The 22,301-nt window shown below is 47.6% G+C and overlaps 8 protein-coding genes and 1 non-coding gene across 9 annotated transcripts; 6 read left to right on the plus strand and 3 right to left on the minus strand.

The window, feature by feature from the left end:
• Positions 1–590: 590 nt before the first annotated feature.
• Positions 591–2,205, plus strand: BDV37DRAFT_251239 (GNAT family N-acetyltransferase). Its single transcript, XM_032082271.1, has one exon. It carries the CDS (start codon positions 1,116–1,118, stop codon positions 1,839–1,841), a length of 726 nt encoding a protein of 241 aa, XP_031940454.1. The 5' UTR covers positions 591–1,115; the 3' UTR covers positions 1,842–2,205.
• A 303-nt stretch (positions 2,206–2,508) lies between these two features.
• On the minus strand, positions 2,509–3,403 carry BDV37DRAFT_272391 (ankyrin repeat domain-containing protein; the record flags this gene model as incomplete). The annotated part of the gene is made up of 3 exons (XM_032084864.1): positions 2,509–2,566; positions 2,661–2,923; positions 3,152–3,403. 3 exons carry the CDS (start codon positions 3,401–3,403, stop codon positions 2,509–2,511), a joined length of 573 nt encoding a protein of 190 aa, XP_031940455.1.
• A 1,349-nt stretch (positions 3,404–4,752) lies between these two features.
• Positions 4,753–4,842, plus strand: BDV37DRAFT_t136. The gene has a single exon. It is a non-coding gene; the product is annotated as a tRNA-Tyr (tRNA).
• Positions 4,843–7,159: 2,317 nt separating this feature from the next.
• BDV37DRAFT_284121 (putative prefoldin subunit 1) lies at positions 7,160–7,675 on the minus strand (the record flags this gene model as incomplete). Its single annotated transcript, XM_032087437.1, has 3 exons — positions 7,160–7,328; positions 7,416–7,582; positions 7,646–7,675. 3 exons carry the CDS (start codon positions 7,673–7,675, stop codon positions 7,160–7,162), a joined length of 366 nt encoding a protein of 121 aa, XP_031940456.1.
• A 202-nt stretch (positions 7,676–7,877) lies between these two features.
• On the minus strand, positions 7,878–9,424 carry BDV37DRAFT_294842 (isopenicillin N synthase family dioxygenase; the record flags this gene model as incomplete). Its single annotated transcript, XM_032089729.1, has 3 exons — positions 7,878–8,475; positions 8,531–8,969; positions 9,059–9,424. 3 exons carry the CDS (start codon positions 9,422–9,424, stop codon positions 8,246–8,248), a joined length of 1,035 nt encoding a protein of 344 aa, XP_031940457.1. The 3' UTR covers positions 7,878–8,245.
• Positions 9,425–11,406: 1,982 nt separating this feature from the next.
• On the plus strand, positions 11,407–12,899 carry BDV37DRAFT_251251 (uncharacterized protein). Its single transcript, XM_032082272.1, has 2 exons — positions 11,407–11,502; positions 11,595–12,899. Exon 2 carries the CDS (start codon positions 11,740–11,742, stop codon positions 12,484–12,486), a length of 747 nt encoding a protein of 248 aa, XP_031940458.1. The 5' UTR covers positions 11,407–11,502; positions 11,595–11,739; the 3' UTR covers positions 12,487–12,899.
• A 1,105-nt stretch (positions 12,900–14,004) lies between these two features.
• BDV37DRAFT_284124 (uncharacterized protein) lies at positions 14,005–15,153 on the plus strand (the record flags this gene model as incomplete). Its single annotated transcript, XM_032087438.1, has 2 exons — positions 14,005–15,004; positions 15,068–15,153. The coding sequence occupies 2 exons, from the start codon at positions 14,005–14,007 to the stop codon at positions 15,151–15,153; spliced, it is 1,086 nt and encodes a 361-aa protein (XP_031940459.1).
• A 1,011-nt stretch (positions 15,154–16,164) lies between these two features.
• Positions 16,165–18,356, plus strand: BDV37DRAFT_251254 (Rcd1-like cell differentiation family protein). The gene is made up of 4 exons (XM_032082273.1): positions 16,165–16,880; positions 16,948–17,103; positions 17,163–17,538; positions 17,612–18,356. The coding sequence occupies exons 1-4, from the start codon at positions 16,409–16,411 to the stop codon at positions 17,787–17,789; spliced, it is 1,182 nt and encodes a 393-aa protein (XP_031940460.1). The 5' UTR covers positions 16,165–16,408; the 3' UTR covers positions 17,790–18,356.
• A 188-nt stretch (positions 18,357–18,544) lies between these two features.
• On the plus strand, positions 18,545–21,658 carry BDV37DRAFT_149661 (putative PHD finger domain protein). The gene is made up of 5 exons (XM_032078952.1): positions 18,545–18,900; positions 19,011–19,108; positions 19,174–19,393; positions 19,450–20,295; positions 20,352–21,658. Exons 1-5 carry the CDS (start codon positions 18,730–18,732, stop codon positions 21,552–21,554), a joined length of 2,538 nt encoding a protein of 845 aa, XP_031940461.1. The 5' UTR covers positions 18,545–18,729; the 3' UTR covers positions 21,555–21,658.
• Positions 21,659–22,301: the final 643 nt, after the last annotated feature.

Consider the following 22,301-nt stretch of genomic DNA (forward strand, 5'->3'; position numbering starts at 1 on the left):
CCTCCAACGGTACCCAATGAATCCTCCCAGCGCGCCTCGACAGCCCTAATTTAGTCCAAGTTCGTCCAAGCGCAACCTAACAAGCACTTCTGCAACCCAGCGGTTATGTGAAACATTCCCTTGACCTAGGCCGTCTTATCAAGACCCCAAGTTTATCCCTAGTACCTACTAGGTACTATACATAGATATTGCTACTATAGTTAGATAGTCGGCCTCAATGAAAACGAGTGGTAAACGGCGACCGCCAACCAAGGAAAACAAGGCGGTTAATCCCGCGGAACCAGAACTCTCTTTGATCATCCATCGATCGATCTTCTGATAGATTGGTGGCAACGCGCGTGACGGATAGATGTGGACGTTCTGTTACCTTCCAGTAATTTCTTGGTGGAATTAATTCGATCAAATATGATGATCACTTGCATTTGCTGCCTGATACACATGACGTCGGTGGGTGTCATGTAGATGAAGGAAAAATCACTGACCGTCAGCCTTGTGGCGGGTGGGGAAAGGTTTTAGTATTTAGTGCGAATTAGTACTAGTGAGGGGTTTGGGTAGGTTATCGGGGATGGTTTTATCTAAGATTGCCTACTCCCAAGTAAGGATGGGGTATCTATTCCTTCCGCTGTATTAGCATGTGGTCGAAGGTTGGTACCTGCTTCGGTGTGTATGTACTGATGTATTCTCCGGGGACTCGAGCTTTCACCATTGGGCTGGCCGCGCCTAATTGCTGCAATGCTTCGCAAACTCTATCTCAATTTCCGAGACCCTTGCCTTCCTAAAGAAGTAAGCACATGTGTTGGTAGAGTAAATCACTATATTGTAGACAGTACACAGTCCAATCTGCTACCACAGCTCCCCCGGGCATTGTCTTTCTCCGTCCCCTCCCACTTCCCACATGCTAACAGGACCCGCATCGCATTCCCTACCTAAACTCACATACACAGTGGTTAAGACAACCAAATAGAGTTTTCGACGTAATTTTTGAATAGACGAACAGCTACTATATCTAAACCACGTCCACACCCAACATTATTTAACACTTCCTCGTCATCCCAGCACTAAAGTAGTACTAAGTCCATAACAATTAGTACCTGCTACTAACCACCACTGCCACAATGACCACCCCCCTCGGCGCCCCAGTCAACCAACCCCCAGCCCAACACCCCACTCCCGGACAACTCCAAGGCCGCACAATTGACCTTATCCATCTATCGCCCTCCCACGCGGAGGCCCTCTGGCCCCTCGTCGGCGGCACTTCCGACCCCACCAAAGCATCAACATGGACCTACCTCCCAGAAGGCCCCTACCCGGAGGCCGACTTCGACAAATTCCAAGCCTCAGTAACAACAAAATGCAGCTCCACTGATCCCCTCTTCTACGCTATCGTCGACAAGAGCCAACAAGTCCTGGGCTGGATCACCTTAATGAGCATCGTGCCTGAGCAACTAAGGCTCGAGATCGGGTGGGTGCTGTTCTCGCCTGCGCTGCAGCGCACGACGGGTGCAACGGAGGCGTCGTATCTACTGCTGAAGTATGCGTTCGAGGAGCTGGGGTATCGGCGCGTGGAGTGGAAGTGCAATGCGCTGAATGAGGGGTCGAAGAGGGCGGCGGAGCGGCTTGGGTTTGTGTTTGAGGGGGTGTTTAGGCAGCATATGGTTGTCAAGGGGAGGAATAGGGATACGGCTTGGTTTTCGATGTTGAAGGAGGAGTGGGATTCTAGAGGGGTTAAGGAGGCGTTGGAGGGTTGGCTTGCGGAGGAGAATTTTGATGAGTCTGGGGCGCAGAAGAGGGGTTTGGAGGGTATTAGGGAGGAGATTCTGGGGAGGAATAGTAAGAATTGATTGTCGAGTACGTGTATAGATGTTGGCTATGCACTACTGCGGGTATCGCAATCTTTGGATGTTTTACGCATATGTCAAATGCCTTGGAGTTTGGCATCAGAACTGTTTTGCCATAAGGTACATGGTGCAGGGAGTTCAGATGAAATTCCCTCCTTTTTCAATACTATAATGAAATTGTAATTAGGCAAAGTGCTTTAGTTTGTGCTGAGTTTCATGTTCTTTATCCTTCAGAATAGCACTGCGTGGAATGATATACTTAGGGCTGATGGAATCAGATCGCTGAAAAGTAATGTGGGTGCCTAAGAGATCCATCTGTGACATGGATAACAAATTGTACTAATCATTGAGTATCCTGGTATTGAAAGAAGAATGACACGTTGTTTGTATCCCTAAAATCTCTAGTTCCTCTCAAAATCCTCACAACTAGCGCCAAACGCACAACAAAGGTGGCATATTCTATATTTCTCGCATCCAGCACCACATAAAACGCCCCGATTATCCCGAGAAAGGTTCATGGTGCAGATGTCACATGTGTGTGTAGCTTTATTCGATCTCACCCCAAGCTGGTACCGGCCCTGTTGTTCCTGTCCATCACCTCTTAGCTGCATACCGTAATCAGTCAAAAGGTCTCGCATCCGGGTATGACCCGTCAATTGTATCCACCACGTCAGGCTGCGACCAAAGCGATCCTGGGGGTCATGGTTGAGCGGACGGGTCTCGAGAATCTGCTGTGCGATATTGTAATGGCCATCTCGCATGTCGAAGATTTCGGTCTTCTGGAAGAACACGGGTGGGTGAATACCGAGTGCGACTGCATACTCCAGAGGTGTCCCCTGTTGCTCGTCAAGAGGATCAGGCTTGGCTTTATGGTCTAGTAGTAGCTTCACCATTCTCGGATTTCCCATGAAAACGGCTTGAAACAGTGCTGTCCAGTTATTGGAATCCCGGGCCTCAGTATTAGCCCCGGCCTCTAGCAACTGCTCCATAATATCGACACATCCACGAGACGCAGCTAGGGTTAGTGGAGTATAGCCACTAGGTTCAACTCGGGCCTCCAGGTCACTTCCACCTGCGATCAGCCGCTGCATGATGGTCTTCCACGCCGTGGTTCCTTGCCTTTCAGGTGCGGCAGTGATCAAAATAGCTAGTGGGGTTTGGCCCTCAGAATTCCTGACATTGACTTTGGCCTTGTACTCCAGGAGCAAATCTACCACCGCAGCTTGGCACGTCGCAACAGCTAGACACAATGGCGTGTCCATGTTCACATCTTGCGCCTCGACATTGGCCCCCCTCTCCAGTAAAAGCTTGACGACCGCTACATGCCCATTCAAGGCGGCCAAGTGAATTGGTGACTGTTCCTTTTCAGTCATACCTCTTTCGTTAACGTCCTCCTCGTTCTCCAACAACATCTGAACCACGGTTGCATGACCCCCTTCTGCGGCACATGTCAGAGGCGTGCATCCAGCCACCAAGGCCAAGAGCTGCGTTCGAGCTGGCTCCTCCGAAGGCACAAGGGAAGAAAAGGCTCTTTGGTAGTGCATTGCCGCAAGGGTTTGCTGCATAAAGCTAGTTTTATAATGCATACTGCTGATCAGGGCCCGTTCTTCTAGGAGATCTTACACAATGGCTGCGTTGCCGAATAGACAGGCGATGCTCAGAGCAATACGCCCGTCCTTATCATCGCAGTCGGTCTGTATCTGGCCGTTCCTTGTTCCGAATAATCTGATATTGTTCTCCTCGCCGAATTGCGGGGTCTGGGTCTGTTCTTGAGACGACATATTGATCTGGGGTTTTGAAAATGTGGATTGTAGTTGCAAGTTTGTTGATTTAATGGTACCGGGCCTGATGGATTATAGCACAGCACCTGGTTCGCCCCCCAGCCCGTCTATAGAGAGAGAGAGAGAGAGAGAGAGAGAGAGAGAAATGCATTATACCCGAATACAGCCCCTATTCAGGGGTTTTTCTCGGGTTGTCAACGGCCGTTTAGTAGTAATAAGCAGCTCTTATTGACAATCGTGTTATAAATAGGCTTCATATACATTGTGGATGTAATAAAGGGTCTGAAGTAACAGCGATTATTGTAGACTGCTTTCCTCTTTCCTAGGCCTTATACTACTAATTATAAGGTAGATCTAATAGTCTAAGAGTTTAAAATAGACTACTAGGTAAAAAGGGTGCAGTCTACTGGATGTGTTAATAAATATTGTATTAAAAATATAGAATTTAGCAGTGGAAATATACGTGGGAAAGGTATCTGGATAGGTAGACTTCCAGTGTGTATTAGAAAGAGGTGAATCGTGATATTTTAAAATAGTGATTTCTAGGAAATATGTGTTATAAGGTTAGTATTTAACGAATCTAGAATAGAATTAAATAGTAGCGGTATCTGTACTATAGAGTATAGATTATTTTATATTATATAGATATTTAAAATCGAAGGATTCAGAGACCCTATCCTGTGGCCGTGGATCACGTTAGCAGTATTCTAGGGAGCTGGCCAAGTTCCCTACATACCTCTTGCTAATATTTCAGTTAGAAGGTATACTGACGCGTTGACGCGTTCCCTAGAATAATAAAATATAGCGATAGAGGCGGTTTAAGCGATTTTCAGTGAATATCATATACCTGAAGGGCATTTGGCGCTACCGCGAGTATTTATGCATCTGCCACGGGCAACCCAAAGCCAACACGACATGCAAGCGATGACGATTCTGTTGTAACATGCATCCTGCGGTATAACGAAACAAAAGGGTGCGCGCATCGGCTGACGCAACAGTAGTGCTCAAAGGGACATTAAGATCTATGAGATCCGTTTGGCTAGCCATCCTACAGTTCAGATGGTTGGAATCAGATTAATATATATACGCATGGTTCTTGTAGACATTATTTATATGTAACCAGTACGTCGAAACCCCTGATGGTGTAGTTGGATATCACGTTTGACTGTAATGGAATTTCCCTTGTAATCAAAAGGTCGCTGGCTCGATTCCGGCTCGGGGGAGACAAATTTTTTTCCAGCCCATCTATATAGATAGACCTAGGAGCAAGGGGGCTTTGTAGATTAGGAGACAAGACCCCGTTGCCTGTTTGTAAATGAGTAGAAAGATGCTATACATTTTACCTGGAAACTATGCATATTTATGATAGGTCCATGAGCTTCATTGCCTAAGACAGGCGCCAGTTTCGGTCCGGAAATGACGGTGGCCACAGGCAGCACGATAAGTATTGAGATTCCGCCCAGAAATTCGGTATGCTGCTTTCGGGGTCCTAGCTAGGCTGCGGCAGCATCCAATCCGTAGGTCGCATGTAATCGCCTTCCGGGCTATTCAACCCTGGTCGAATCAATTGTATGCACATAGTGGCCTTAGATCACTAACTTATTAAGCCATCTCGGTTTTCCAGGTCTTGATGGCAAACTCAATTAGGTATGACTTTAGCATGATATTGGTGATTCCAGCTAAGCAGCGGCTCGGGTTGGCCCGGAGCTAGCCCAGGCAAAAGGCCCATAAGTGCTTGACTTTGAGAACTAACCTAATGATAAATATGAACTCTAACTGGTTTAGTTTACTTTCTATAAACTACCTGTGTAAGAACGGGCTGCGGGCGTCCAGGCAAGTCAGCCACGGCGACATGAAGTTATATTAAGCTTTCTATTTTAGTTCGATATAGATAGAAAGTTTATCAATTTATTCAAGGAAAATACGTAAGGTTTGTGTCTTGAGTCAGTCTAATGCCTAATGTCTAACTCTATAGATAGTAATGGATCATGAAAGATATTTATAAATGATATCTTAGAGTCAGAGTCAAGTGACTTAGGGCTATTAAAGTAATTTAACATTTAACAGCTACTTTTCGTATTTCATTCATATAGTACCGATGTGGGAGCTTGCGGAGATATCTAGGTAGCATGGAATATAGACACGACGCTACCGTAAGCGTAAATATACTAAAACAATGCCACATATTGTAATTATCTTGTAATATACCGAAAAGAGCCCTCAAAGCCAATATACATAGTCCATGACCGCGGGATAAAGAGAAACAGGAACACCCGGAAAGACATAGATTTTGGATATAATATTATCACTCGCGACAGTTTTGGCAGAGTCTGTGATTGCTATTGTATACCTGGATTACACCTTACATAGCTATACTGTAGACCCGGGCCCCCGGGGGCCCTGTCGGCCACTCTTCCACTCCAAATCACATTTTATAGTGTCAGAGTCTAGTATGGCCACTAAGAGCCTCCTGACGCCTCTCCTGATTGGAATCCATGAAGACTCTCGAAAAGGTTTCTGGAACTGCATCTCAGGCCTCCCATAAAGCAGCTCGGAGGATATTATAAGAGAACTAGCAATCTTCAAGATCTTGATCTTGAATCCAGTTCTTCATTCGGCTCCAAATTGCCTCAATTGGATGTCTCTGGTACAAGAATTCTGGACCTTTTCGTAGGTACCTGAGGTCAATAGTGTCAAAGGCAGGGCAGGGGCAGTTACTTACAGCGGGATCAGAATAGTCTTACTTCTGTGTAATTAACAGACCATGTCGTTGTCAAACAACGCGCATGGAGATCGAGTTTTCCACATGCTGTTTTCCGAGCGAAATGGCTCGAGAGTTGTTGGCAATGATCACGGCGAGTTTTAAAGCGTTGGAGGTGCTGTTCGAAAGAGTCCTACCTTGAGCAGCAAAAGGCTGCTACAAAGCTTTGTGGTAGTACCCGACTCGATAAATTGAGAAACTGGAAAGAGCAATACCTTACAATGCGCGATCTGATTTGTCTCTAGTACACTCTGTTTAGAGGCCAAACTCACATTATCATCGTACCTGAAGATGAGATACAGAAGAGCGACGGAGATATTGATCTGTGAGGATATTATTAACATTGGTTTCTACCTAGTTATCAGAGGCACCAGCGGATAGTCAAGTATTAAGGACATGCGCCGAATTCGAGTTCCCGAGGTAAACATGATTAGCAACCGGTAACACTCCCTAGGCATCAGAGTAGCTGATCGCTGTCTCAGCGACTGGTCCAGCCAGTAGATATCACAGCCAAAAGTTCCGTACGTCATCCGGAAACCGTTGTATATCCAAGCGCCGGGGTGTTTTCTGCACAGTAACCGGCTTGCACGAGTAACAGCATAACTCGCTGTCCTCATTATTCATCTCGAACAACTCCTTCTAGCTCCTGTTACAGAGCGCTTCGTCGGTTCTCCCTTCTGTTTCTCAAAAACGTCGAACTCGGGGAAGCCAAATTTCCCAAAGCCAGAGTAGATCCGTAACAAACCCCAACATGACTTCAGGACCAGAAGCGATTCAACTCAAGCCTTACCACCAGACTTCACAAACCGCTCATAATGCTCCATACTGTTCTTATGTGTCATCTCCAGCGAACTCAACTTCTTCTCCAACCCCGACACATCCGACTTGAGTTCCGCCTTTTCGGCCACTAAGCGTTTATCAACCGTCGACATTGGGACACCCACGAACCTATAGCAAGTTAAAGTCAGCGCCAGGTCGGTCTTTGATGCCGAATCCAAGCGAAACATGGATCGTGAAAGGTGGAGGCCCACTCACATTTTCCCTACACCTTCGTAGACAGGCGTGTCCTTAGGCAATGAGCTCATCTCACTGGACGTCAAGTCTAACAGTCTGATAGCCTTCTGTTTTGTGGTCACTTGGGCCTTGGCGATCCCGATCTGTTGTTGGGAGGTGACTATGCGGTTTTCGAGTTCTTGGAGGAGCTGGACATCGGATTTAGCCATTAGCTAGGTGTTTATTGATATAGTAGGTGTTTGAAAAGTTACCTTTTGCAGAGCTTCATTGGGAAGAGACATTTTGACAAGGTAGAGTGGTGTTAGATATGAGGGGTGCGGTGAGGGGATGCAAATCGCGGTCGCGGGATGTTCAAGAATGGGGGACTGTAGATATTTGCGATTATGTATTCGCAATCGGTAGAAAAGTGTGAGCTAGAAGTTTGATCAACTCAGTGAAGGTCTATAGCCTTTGTTATTGTACTCCTTATAGAGGCAAGACGGAGGCTCGGGCATAAACTTATCGGTGGCCAAAGCTCAGTTGAACTCCGCCGTCACAACCAGCGGGGCGTTTTCCAGATACGGTGCTTCTTAGGGCTTAGGGCTCTCACGTCACTGTATATACTCCGTACTGTCCACCAAGAGCTTGACTTGTATATTTCAATACTTTGGGTTGGTCAGGGTGGATATTATTCGAAGAAATGCTGGATGATACGATCAAAATGGGATTGTGTGCGATATACAAACTCAAGCACATGCGAAGATTGCTACCCAGGACTTTGTTCATTCTCTCAGCTCATTTCCAACAAACTGGACTGTCAATTTTCTAATGATGTAGAAGTGCCACGATCAGCCATGGTGGCTCGGCTTTGTTCAGTACATCATAGAGGCTCGCATCTTGTTATACTCTGCCTGTGTGATTGGCTTGTACTTGGCGGGCTGGCTCTCGCTCATACACGATGGAATACATTCAATCACAGATGATGGGTCTGGAGACATAAAGTAGGGAATCGAGAACCGCTCACGGGTCATCCGATCTGGACCCTCGTAGCGATCGGCAAGCGGTGGCATTCTGACCCTGTGGTTTGTAGATCTGAGTCGGTCTGTACGGGTCAGAGCATTCATCGCCGCATTGTGCCAGTAGAATAGGATGCTTACCATTACTCCACATTTGCAGAAGATCACCAACATTTACAACAATGGCATTCTCCAAAGGAGGTGCAGAAACGAATGTACCTGGTCGAGAAATATCTTCAACCTCCAGACCTCCACAATCATCTTGGAACAGCATAGTTAAGGAACTCCAGTCCGTATGCGCTGGACAACGGGCTGTCCGCTCTTTCTCAAGATCCTCGGCTGGTACGGGCAAGTAATGTAGTAGTCGTAGTTGATTACCGTGGCCGGAATGTTTGTCGACTAAATAAGAATCGTCCTCTAGATTCAATCCAATGGCTAGAGCACGTAAAAGCTCCTCGCCGACTGCCCAGCACTCCCAATAGAACTTGATCATAAAAGCTCTGAAGCCAACGAGGGCTTCGTCGGGGATCCATTGATTAGGTTGGTCAGTGTTTTGATCACTCCCGATATCGTATACTTCCTATGGCACTATAAGATACAGTCCTTATCTTTACCGTTCTCATCTCAATACATGACGTTGGTCCGTGTACGAGGTAAGTCACAACATACTTTGACATCTGGGATCTCTCGCAACTTTCTTTTTGCTTCTTCATCATTTCCGGTGGGCATCGTCTGGGAGACTTTCTCCAATCCAGGCCATGAATACCCCCGATGCACTGCCCAACCCTCAGGATGAGGCGCCTTCATCTTCTCCTCTTCGGGAAGATTGAAAAGACGTTTCATCCAATCAAATGCTTCATTCAGGACGGACTCGGACAGCGAGTGGTTGATGATGTAGACAAAGCCAACGGTTTGGCATGCTTTGACGAGTTCTTGTGCCGTTCTTAACCGCGAGGCTTGGTCCTGGGTATTCTTCCAGGACGAGAAGTCAACGATAGGAATTTCCATTGAGGCTGAACCATCTCCTGGCGCCATGCTAGCGGGTGACAATTTTATAAAAGCCTATCTAACGATTGAACTCCAATGTCCAATAAATCACAACCTATAGAGAGGTTACTCGTCTCGTTTTTGGTGGGCGGTATGCATTTTCCATGGATATGGTGGAGACGGTGATAGAGTTGAGATGTGATGACATTCCCCTCAGTCACATGCCGCCACAGGGACTTCCTGTTCAATAGTCTCTTGATTCCCCATTAATATACTGACCTTAAGCCTAAAAAGTACATGTTTAAACTCCTTCCAGAATAACTAAGTGCTAATGATGGTTTAGAAAGTGTAGTAATGTCAAATTGTGGAATTCAAGATTTCCTATAAGCAATCCCTCAGAAAGCTGTTAATTCGTAAGGTAGGAAATCCAATTTGATCTGAGATTTCGTAAATAATTCTGTCAAAGTGAGCTCAAGACTTGCTCGCAAGCAAGCTACCTGAGCACAATATGATCTTGATCGGACATTGCGCAGGTCATTGTGAAATGTGTACTGAATGCGTCTACCTTGTCCCCAGAGCCGAAACACTTTTGGAAGGATAAGCGATGAACTGTATTGGAGTAAGACCACGTTAGTGCACATCGTATCAACTGCCAAAATCACTGGGTTTCAATGCCCTTGCCATCACCGAATGTCCTGAATAATTTGGCATGCCATGAGGCGGAGGTCGTCTGATTCTGTCCGGGGGTGATCGTGTCGCTTAGTTGACAGGGATTTGCAGGCCAAGTTCACTATTTACCCACTTTCTCAGCAAGGTTTATCTCCTACCTAGTAGTTTTAGGCTCTAGTATTGTGATAGAACGTTTTTTTAAAGAAAATAGCACTGACTCGGTTGCCTTGCCCGTCGTCTCGTTGCCCTCGGTCCTGCGTACGACTCCTCAGTTCCAACAACTCTGGTGGCCTCATAAAATATAAACGGTAGCTGAGAATTCATCCCTCCCAGAAGTATGATGTTTCCTCATGTGCAGTGAGCAATATACTTACTATGACGAGTTTGCAGCGCTGCGCTTGAATGCCGTGTTGATTTTGAAGGATCTTCCTGGCTCTGGAGAGGATTTCTGGCCCGTACGGTGTGGATGCCTGAACGAAGAACAAGTCGGTATTTGTAAAAGCCTGGTTTGCACTTATATTGAGCGTTGCAGTTTGTCAAGCACTTACACCATTTAGGATTGAGAAAAGGTAGTAGAATCAAATAGCTCAACACTGAAATAGCCTCTCTCCCTCTCTATGCATACCCATTCATTGACCCTAAGTAATTGTCTAAGTGTCATACGACTGGCAACATATGTAACGGTTTTACACATTTTAGTACGGAGCAGTGACTATCGCATTGTAGACTGATCAGACAGGAGTTCCGACGGAGACCGGATTGCAGGCTCGACTAAGATACGGGCTTCCATAGCAGCTGTGCCGAGTCGGGCGTAATGTTTGGATCAGATTTCATGGCGTCATTTAAAACCACCTATCCGGGAAGCCCATGGAGATATATAAAGTTGAATTTGGTAATAGAGTGTTTCTGTTAAGAAGTACCACTTAGTGCCTCGGTGGTTCAACGCTTAGACAAATAATGCGACGTGCTATTTTGACACAGTCACTTTCCAAGGTTAAGAAAGTCATATCCAAGAACTACATGGCGTGCGAAACTCAGCAAAAGGAAAGATTGAAAAGCATGCATTGTTTGAGAGTTCGGTGTTCGGAAAGTAACCTTGAACGTTAGACACGATATGTAAGAAAATGTTTTTGCCCATTACAGTGTTTTCTTTTTAAAATTTCCCTTTTCCACGTATGAGAACCGGAAGAAACAGAGGTAAAACTGCACGAGCTGTAGCAGAGTATTTTTTATTGAGACATGCACCTTGATGTCAAAGGTTCATATTAATAGCCAAGCAGGTGGTTGGACAATGGGTGGACACGCGGTTGCTGTGGCAGGGATCTCGGTGGAGATTGCGCCTAACTACCAGAACAAGTACAGCCCGATGCAGAATACATCATCCACCCGACTCCGGTCACCGGTACCGTGGCCGACCGTTCTCGAAGATATCTGGAGTTGGGATTTAGCCACTGAGTGTGAGTTGCTTTTCATACATACCCGTCAATTTAGATGTTGCTTTGTTTCAAGTCTTTCAACCACCCACTAACACTACGGTTGCCGCTTTCAGTAGTTTGTTGACCGCATGGTATTTTTACTGTCGCATACCACACAACACTCGATCACACCAAGAATCCTAATCGAAATCTAAGCCGAACGCCGATCTCAAGAGTTACATACAATTCAGTGGGCGGACTCTAGCCCTAGCCGCTAGAATGAAGGTATTTGGGTGGATCTCGGCCGCATTCTTCGCCTCGACTGTATTATCGATAGAGACGTTGCCATTTTCTCCTCCGCAATCCGCAGAAGCAAACAAAAGGGCATATGAAGTCTTGCGTATATTAAAGCGGGCTGACAGCTGTCCGGCTGGGTATGACCCATGCTCCAACATGGGTAGATCCGACGTCTGCTGCAGACAAGGTTCTGTCTGCTCTCGCGACGCCGCCGACAATATTGCCTGCTGTCCGACTGGAGCGAAATGTACAGGTTCTCTTACCGGAGACTCCACCTCTGCCTCGACCACCTTCAGATTTCCAGGAACCGCAACTGCTTCTATGACCACCACGGGACCCAATGCTGCTACTATTACTGGGTCGACGATGCCAGGCGCTTATCCGTTTATCTATGTACCGACGACGTTCCCTAACGCCGGTGTATGCTCCTCATACTACTCCTTGTGTCAAAGTGAGTATACTGGTTGTCTCTCGAGTTTAGGCGGAGGCTATGCAGTCACGGTGGCAGCTGAGGGTGGAGGTGTAACCCGAGCTGGCGGAGGGGCAGCCGGAGCAGTCTCTACCTGTTCCAGCCTGAGTATGGATGCCTGTCATGGCCTCAATCTGGGCTACTGCGACACATATGCTACTGGAGCCGGAGACATGAATCGGGCACCCCCGGGACGGACCTCGAGTCTGGAAGACCTCGTCTTTGGCATGGTCATTGGCTTGGCCGGTATGTTTATTTGATCAGCGTTGATGCTCTTACATTTCTTGATGGTGGATATGCGATATGAAAATATTTTCTTTGTTCTTTTTCTTTTACCTATATGTTACAGCAGATTGATCTCCTGGAAATCAAACGAACGGGACGTCTTTCGTGCAGATACTGCCGGAAAGCCTATGGCTGGACTGTTGCCTGATTTAAGGTCGTATGCTTTTCTTTCGGAAAGGATGATTGAATGATGTTATGTTCGAAGGCTATGCTAAGGTGTAAATCTACTGTTCTTTGGCGTCTATGTATGTACATATCTAGTTAGGATTAGGGGACACAAGATCCTTACATGACTGTCTGAACCATATAAGGATATACTGATGACCGGGAATGAATTAACTTGAGACTTTGTACCAGGCAATGAGGCACGCACAAAGAGGACGGAATACTGACACATACAAGGCATCACACCGCTTCATTGTCATGAATAGTGTACCGAACACCTTAAAATACACCCATCGTACATTTGCTTGCGCTAATTTCATGCATGAGTAACTAGGCTAGAAAAAAGACTAGTCTGGACCATAGCATCGGATAATCTTCCACCGGTGTGTGTTGTCCCTGATTCATCTGCTTTGCTGGCAAGGCACTAAAGCGTGACGGGACAACACACAGGCACAGATGGAGTATGAGTAGCTTAGCCTTTGCATTGGCGACGACAGACTCGGCGTGGGGCCACTCGAATAGATACCTCAGGTGTGAATTTATAGATCGATGTGTCGAATGGAAGTGGGGGATCCTCGCACACCGACTCGAGTTACTCAACGCGCGATTTAGTTCAGGTTCCATCTTTGTTCCGCTGGTATTAATGGGGAATTAGTATGAAACTGGTGTCAGGGACGGAAGGCAAAAATGGTCAGCGAGGGCGATGATTGATTGAGTCATGTCTCTGCCGTTTCTCCAATACAGTGAGGGGCACAGCGTCCAATGCATTGCGACGATAAGATCAAAGACAAGGAAAAAGCTGGTACTCACCCAGCCCCCTCTTTTTCAATGAAGGAAAAATTAGAAATTCCTATCAATGAGTAAACGTTGATGTCAGTACCTCATTGGAGCCTTTTTTCTTGTGTAGAGGTAGCGATTGGCTGTTGCTGTTGTTTTGTTGCAGAAAATCCTGGTGGTTGGGTACTATACGGGAGGCTGGGAGACAGGGCTTCAAAGCAAAAGCTGACGGTCACTTACCGTCTCTTGGTCACCACGAGGATTTCCCCCCCCCCTCATCCACCCCCTCATTCTTTTTTCTTCAGAATTCTTCTGCCACTGTTTGCTTGTCATGCTTGCTTTGACATTCTTTCTGACGTGGTTACGAAGTTGAAGATTGTTGTCCTTCGTTTACAAGCTCTTATCGATACCGACCCATACATAGTCCGGGGTGACCGGTCTAGTCAGTTTGAATAATATTCATCGACATTGCTTGTGGTTGATCGGGCTTGGAGAGGGACAGAGCGAGTTTGGCATTCTTCTCGTGATCCCAGCACACATCTCCGTCCACCATGCACACTTCTCGCATATTACATTCAGCGATTTCCATACTGGGCCTACTGGCGCAAGTTCAGCGCTCCGCTGCTTCCCCTCTGGATTTTGAGGAGGCCGGCCTTGAGAAGCGCTGCGCGAATTCCTGTGGCTATTATGGCCAACTCTGCTGCAGCTCTGGTCAGACGTGTAGCACCGATAGCAATGGCCAGGCAGTCTGTGCAGATTCCTCTGGTGGCAGCTGGCAGTACTTCACCACAACCTTCGTCACCACGGAAACCGATGTGGCGACAATTACCTCTACATGGAGCAGCTATGTAGGACATACAACGACTGCCGGAGGTGGTTCAGGGAGTTGCAAGGCCGAACTGGGCGAGACCATTTGCGGAAACACCTGTTGTGGTGCGGCGTACGTCTGTTCCAACAACCAATGTGTGATGGGAAGTTCGTCAATCTGGGCCACCGCTACCGCTACACCTCCAGTACGAGGCACAAGTGCATCTACCATCACTGCGACTGCATCGGCAACAACCACACAGGGCTTTGTTGCTCCTGTCGGCACCGACGGAGCCATACTCATTGGTGAAAAAGCGCCAGACAATGGAGGACTAAGTGGTGGAGCAATCGCAGGCATCGTCATCGGAACAATTGCTGGCGTCTTTCTTCTTTTGCTTCTTTGCGCTTGCCTGTGTTGTCGCGGAGCTCTGGAAGCTTTGTTTGCTTGCCTGGGTCTTGGTGGTAGACGAAGAAGAAAGGAGACCACATATGTGGAAGACCGGTATTCCCATCATGCGCATGGCGGCAGGCCTGAAGGACGTACCTGGTTCGGTTCGCGTCCGTCAGCTCCGGCGCCCCAAGGTGGCGAAAGGAAGAAATGGGGTGGATTGGCAACTCTTGGAATCATGTTGGGTGCGCTTGCTCTATGTCTGGGACTGAGGAGGCGCAGAGACCACGAGGATGAGAAGAGCGACTACACTTACCCGAGCTCATACTACTACTCTGATTATTACACCAGCGCAAGTATGTGTCCTCTGCTTTTGGCACTAATGGATTTATAGCCCTTACTGACTGCTCTATAGGTAGTGCAAGCTCGGATAGGCGAACGAGACGGACAAGGGACACTAGGCAATCCAGACGATCTCGCACGCGCTCACGACGGTCATGATTAACGAGGTGATACAATGAAATCCACTAATGAGTCGCACAAGACTAAGAACCTATTTATGACTTTCTGTTTTCGTTTTCGCCACGTTTTTTTCCTTTCATATTCTTTTTTGGTTCCCCCTCAAGCATAGAAAGGCGCTGGTTTGGCATTTTGTGTTGTTTGTATCACCATGTTTCTGTGGCCTTACTTGCGTCAAATCCCGTACCCTTTTCTCCCTTTTTTCTTCCTCAAGTCGATATGTATGATGACGAGCTATGTATTCATGTCCTAATGACCTATCCACTTTTTTTTTTTTTTTTTTTTTTTTTTTTTTTTTTTTTTTTTTTTTTTTTTTTTTTTTTTTTTTTTTTTTTTTCTTTTCTTTTTATTATCCCCCCTTGTTTTCGGATATATTCCGAATGGGTCAATGAAGGAACGATGTAAATACGAAATAGTGCAATGGCGATTATGTGAGACACTGAGTATTGAAAAGTCTTGATAGGGATCGTTTGGATAGGTCAATTGCATGTAGCCGCAGGAATCGGAGTATATTGCGCTCAGACCAAAAGATATGAATGCAGGTCGAGGGCTTTTGACAGGAGGACTGAGGGGGTGGGCAAGGTCAGGCACTTTCTGCACCGTAATGACGGGTACCGAGTCCCTCTGCTCGAAGCCACCGCAATAGTAACCTGCATCTGCCGGAAGAACTCGTGCGACATCCTGTGTAACGTGCAAGGCGGCGAGTCCACAGAGGGACATCGGCACCTTAGTATTGTATGCTATGGAGACGCTTCATTTGATCATTTTCAATTGAAGTTAGAGTAAAACCGAAAACCATGGCCGACGAAAGAATTTCTGGGTTGGAACGGTCTTAGTTATACTATCAATATCAACCCTACTTAAAGGGGCAATTGACTGTTGAAGCTTGAGTGACTTGAGACGATTTAAACGGGCCGCGCACGGATTTAAAGCATCAAGTCAATGCTCGGCCGGAACTTGCGTTCTCCCCGCCTCCCGTAGTCCGGAACTTCCTCGACTTCTCCATCCATCGCTCACACTTCATTCTTCAACACACCGAATCGCGCACTTCCATATTCAACCCTCAAGCAAATAGCCACGACAAAAAAACTGTCATTCATGAATTTAGTTTCAGGTACAATTCCTTGACAATAGAAACCTTTCCCTCGACGTCTCATTCCTTGTATCTGTCTCCGGTCGCTCAGAACAGCCACTACTGTCCTCCTGAGGATTACGAGTCCCCGATCCTTCACCAGCCCGTCATGCTTCAGACGCAGACTCAGCACGTTTTTTCTCATCAGCATCAATACCCCGCTGACCCCTCCTGGCTGCAACATCAACAACAGCAGCAGCAGCACCATCAAGCCCAGCACCACCCACACCAAGCCCAGCAACAGCATTCTTCCTTGGTGGCCCAACAACATGCCCAAGTGCAGGCCGCTGCGGCAGCAGCCGCCGCAGCTCAGCAACAACACTATAATCGCATCGCTATGGCCGGCAATCCTGCTGCTGGAAACCCAACACAGGGTGCGGGCGCTGGAGGATTGAGCGGGGATGGCGCTCTCCCAGGCGCAGTATCGGTGATGGATGGTGGGATCAGCGATGAGAACCGCAAGGTTTTCATCTGGGTTGCTGAGCTTTTGGATCCGAACCGCAGAGAAGCTGCTCTTATGGAACTAAGTAAGAAGCGAGAGCAGGTTCCTGAGTTAGCGCTTGTCATTTGGCATTCGTTTGGTATGAGCTGTCTCCTATATGTGGCGATTTTTTGACTTCATGGGTGCTAACGATTCTGTTCTTGTAGGCGTCATGACTGCTTTGCTTCAGGAGATCATTTCTGTATACCCCTTGTTGAACCCTTCTCAGTTAACGGCTGCGGCTTCGAATCGAGTCTGCAACGCCCTGGCTCTGTTGCAATGTGTCGCCTCCCACAATGAGACCCGCACGCTATTTCTGAACGGTACGTAGCAGCTCATGCTTGTCTGCAATGCTTATTGACTGACGCAAACACTCCTCCAGCTCACATCCCCCTTTTTCTTTATCCCTTCCTGAATACGACCTCCAAGTCTCGCCCGTTCGAGTACCTTCGTCTCACCTCTCTTGGTGTGATCGGAGCGTTGGTCAAGAATGACTCTTCTGATGTCATTAACTTCCTCCTCACAACCGAGATTATCCCCCTCTGCCTCCGTATCATGGAAACCGGTTCGGAGTTGAGCAAAACAGTTGCTATCTTTATTGTGCAGAAAATCCTACTCGATGATATTGGTCTTGCATATATATGTGCGACATACGAGAGATTCTATGCTGTGGGGACTGTCCTGAGCAACATGGTCACCCAGCTCGTGGAGCAGCAGACCGTAAGGCTTCTGAAGCACGTCGTGCGCTGCTTCCTTCGGTAAGTTCAGGCCACATATGATCGACGGCTAAACAATACCTTGCATTTGTGAACAGTGCCTAACTATCTGTAGCCTGAGTGATAACAGCAGAGCGCGTGAGGCCTTGCGCCAATGCCTTCCCGAGCCTTTGCGAGACGCCACTTTCTCCTCCGTCCTCCGTGATGATGCAGCCACGAAACGTTGTCTCGCACAGCTTCTTATCAATCTTTCCGATAATGTCTCCGATGGCGCTCCGGGTGTTGCTATGTAAAAAGTCGAAAAAGCATTGCTTCCGTTTTGAATTACTTGGTATATTTGACAACCTTACGATATGCATGGGACGGTCTAAGGCGAATCTGGGTCATAAGGCGCAAATGTGTGAAAATGGCAAAATAACGGTAAAACCAAGAAGAAAGAAAAAAGATTGGGAGAGGAGCACCGGGTTGGGGATTTATGAGACCACTATGTAACAAAGTTTGTCTTTTTTTTGTTTCCTGTCGCATTTTTTTGTTCTTCTTTTTTTTTTTTCCGCATGGGTCTGCGATTTTTCCTCCTTTATCCCATTTCGGTCATAATGGTATAGGCTTGTACGGTGGCGTGGATATGGATGGCGCTGTCTTTTCTGTGCATTCTGCTTGTCCCTGATGATCCCTTTCCTCATTTTCCATCTGAATGAGATAGACCCTCTTTGAGCGAGATACCAGAATCTAGGTTTTGATTCATGCGTTGGGATTGTATGTACAAGTGGAAGACGTTCTGGTCTGCAAATTCTGAGGCACGGTTTGTCTTTATTCTTACTGCCTTTAATTAGGTAAAACATTGCCTTGCATATATTTGCTCTATATATTTTTTTAATAAGAATTTGAGTATTGGGGACTATCCTTGACTCCTTACGTGGTAGAGATCTAAAAGAGCACTTTATCGGAGAGCTCGCTAACACTGGAAATCACCTGACGGGCGGAGTCTCGACGCGCCCCGTGAGCTCATCTCCATCTCGCAGACACGCCCGCCCTGGCAAATCCCGCCCTGTGTTCCGCCACTGCGTCTCAATAATTTGCTTCGATTGAAATTGAGCCCCTGACAATATTTCTCTCGCGTATACATATTTGGCCTCTTGCTTACAAGAAAACAAACATCGCACAATAGCAAAACCGTGATTTTCGAAATTCGGTCCTGTGCTGCGGCGCCGTTCATGCGCTCGAACCGCCGACATGGTATCGCGAAAGCGCACCCGTTCCGAAGCCGACGCTGCTCCGGAGCAGCCACCTGAGGAGTCTGGTTTGCTGCACCGACTGCGGAATTGCTGGGAGTTCGCAAATCTTATGCAGTATATTGCGATCTTCGGCAAACCTATGAAGATTGATGAGGATTTTGGTATTGAAGTATGCCATCTTTCCGAACTAGCATCTATAAAATAGCCTATTCCGCCCTTCTTCAACTTGCTTGTCGCGTGTAGTAGAGGCTAACCTCTTCTTTTCGTACTATTTCACAGGATTTAGAGAAAGAATGCTTGAAACCTGGTTCTTCCGAAAAACTTCTGGAGATTGGACTCTGCCTTCTGAAATGGATCTCGTCGCATCGAGGTCTCACGTATGTGATCAGGCTTTGAGCCCCTTGAACTTGCACGAAGTACTAACACTGGCGGTTACCCTTAGATTCGACAATTTTGACGAATACACGCGACGTCAGTATAATGCCAAAGCACCTCATCTCCTTAACCCGTTCGGGCACGATGAGGTTCCCAATAAGTTTTCCGAGTTCGACGTCTTCTTGAAGCTTCGCGTCCTTCATCAACTGACAATATGGACGTTTTGGAACCCGGATCGCATCCGCGATAAGATGCCAGAGCAAAGGGAGGTGGATCAAACGCAATGGGTGAGTGCTGTTCGGAATGGTCTTGTGCTTGACGCTTGTTGCTGACTTCAGATTAGCGCATTGAGGAACTAGGTTACGATCGTGAAGGGAGATACTATTATATCCTAGATGACAATCGGCTCTATCGCCGTACTGATCCGCCACCCCCTCCTCCGAAACCTACCAAGTCGAAGACGAAGAGAAAGAGCGCACGTGCTGTGAGAGCGTCAAAACGCAGAAAAGTCTCAGGGGTCGCTGCTGCGGAGGAATCTTCGGGCGAGGAAAATAATAACATCAATGGAGATGCCGCCGGGGATCCTTACGAGGGGATGAAATGGGAATGTGTTGCAATCACGTTAGAAGACTACCGCCAGTTTCTGGATTCAATTCGGAAAACGAAGGACCCGGACGAGAAGATCTTGAGGGATCGCATTGAAGAGCAAGTGTTGCCTGTGATCGAGAAGGAAGAGGAAGCGCAAGAGCGACAGAAGGCGAAGCGTGAAAAGGAGCTTTTGAACCTGCAGCTGCTCGCCGGTGCGAAACGGTCAAGCAGGCTTGCTGGAAAGGCTGAGAAGGAGCGACTAGATCGAGAAGCTGCCGAAGCGGCACGGAAACGAGAAGAAGAGCTAGCTGCCGCCCTGAAGGAAGAAGAGAGAATCAAGAAGATGGAAACAGAAAGACGGTCGCGCATCATGACTCGTGAGCAACGTATCAGAGATCGGGAACGAAAGCGTATCCTACATGAAAGTGAGCTAGAGCGGATAGCGGAGGAACAGAAGAAGCTTGAACGGGGCGAAAGCAGGATCTCTGAAAGACAGTTGAAGGCCGAATTGGAAAGACAGAAAAAGAATCTGGAAGATCTTTCCCAGGAAGATGAATGGATATTCGATTGTTCTGGGTGCGGTATGCATGGAGAGAACTTGGTATGTCCTGTTGGCGCCGTCCCATGTGCTACGACATCTTTACTAACCCTGCATAGGATGATGGCGAGCATAGCGTTGCATGTGAGAAGTGCAATGTATGGCAGCATAGCAAGTGTCTCGGTATCTCGAAACAAGAGGCCGAGCGTGATGACTTCCATCTTGTCTGCAACGATTGTAAACGACGAGAAGAGGAGGCAAAGAGACCGAAAATCCCACCATTGAAGTTTCGTGTTGGCTCCTCACCGTCTTCTGCGGCTGTTGAAGTTGATCAGGAAGGCAAGGGCGTGGAGACTGCACACACCTCCGTGCCATCGACCGTGCCTCCAAACGGGTCACCGTCTAAACTGCCTATAATGCAACGATTCTTGCCTCCTCACAACACAGCCCAACCTGTCCCTATGTCCCCCGAGCGCCGCCCACAGTCTGCCCATGCCGCGTCGATCGGCAGTCCTCGAGCTCTCTTTTCTCCATCGAAGGGTGCCAATGGTTATTCACCTAGGGAAGCACCTCCGAAGCTACCATCGCTCCAACAAGCAACACACCTGCCTCCCAATGGCCGTGTTTCTTTTAACGGTGGCTCTTTCCATTCTTTCCATTCACAACGGCCATCATCCTCCCACTCCGCTCAAAGCCCGACATTTCCCTCGCCTATCCAGAACCGTCCCTCAATGTCACCTACACAAGGCAATCGTGATGTTGGACCCCTTGCCGGGTTTCCACCTGCCCCACCATCAGACAATTCAGGACCATGGACACCTTACAGGCAACACCAGGCCCCCCGCCGTGGCAGTGGTCATTACGCTTCCTTCTCTTCGATCCCCGGTGGACACCCGTCCTTTGCAGCTACGCCCAATGCCAGTCACTCGTCCCCCCCACAAAGTTCACATGGCGGTGTTGCGCTATCAGGGATCAGCCCAACCAAGCAATCACCTCGCCCCGTTACTTCTGGGAGTATGACAGGTGCGCCAATCTTGCCTCCTATACAGAAACTTGAGCCGAGTCCCAAGTTGATGGGACGCAGTTCGCCTGATGCCCCCATTCCGCCACCAGTAAAGTGTATGACCCCTGAGCAAGAGGAGCGCAGACAGCGCGAAAACGCTTTGATGCTTCATGCCCAGTCTCACGCTCCCAATGGTCAACATTCGGCGATGTCGTCTCCATCGCTTAATCGGATCCCGCCCCTGGGGCCATCTGCGCTGTCGCAAAGACATGAATCATCGTCCCAATCCCAATCTGGCCCCAAGACGGAGGGGCAATAAAGAATCGGTTTTGGCCGTTATGCGTAAATGCTTTTCCTCTTTCAATATCCCTTGGCTCTCAGGGGGTCCCGATCGCTAGGGATTTTTGGCCATTCGTGGAGCATTTTAAATCTGGAGATATATCGCTAGGCTAACCGAGGAAGGCTCAGTCATGTCAGTTGACGTCTATTTTGGGTTACTGGATCTACTGGATCTCGATCGGCAAGGTTACACGGTCAGCGCAGGAGAATTTTGTGTGATGGCGAATGTCGTGAGACCGGAGAATATATCCCCAGCAAATGAGGTCGGCATCAGCAGGGCACGCAATACCTCTGGAGTTATATGTCCCATATCCTGCAGGACATTGCCCGCAACATGACATAGTAGGGATGACAACCAATTCCTCAGGATCGCATTATCTATTACCCTGAAGTGATTTTCAGGCTTCGTTGGCTTCCGTCTGCACGTCATGTGTGGACGGACTAATTATCTTACTTTTCCCTTCTTACAGATATATTAATACTTGCATAACGGATGGGGAACGAGACCGTGCTCTTTTGATGAAAACTACAGAAACACAAACCAGGATGGGTGGTTGGGCGTTATGCCATACATAGAGGGAGGATATTCGCAGCATATGAGTTTTTTTTTTTCTGGCGAGTGACATGGGTGATCTCAATAGGGCTCAAGGAAAAGTAATTTGCATGATATTAGATACCTACTATAGAATAGTAGAATACTATGAAATTGTACACTACATCCTTCCTC

The sequence above is a fragment of the Aspergillus pseudonomiae genome, assembly GCF_009193645.1.
Source record: "Aspergillus pseudonomiae strain CBS 119388 unplaced genomic scaffold BDV37scaffold_43, whole genome shotgun sequence".
Classification (NCBI taxonomy): Eukaryota; Fungi; Ascomycota; class Eurotiomycetes; order Eurotiales; family Aspergillaceae; genus Aspergillus; species Aspergillus pseudonomiae.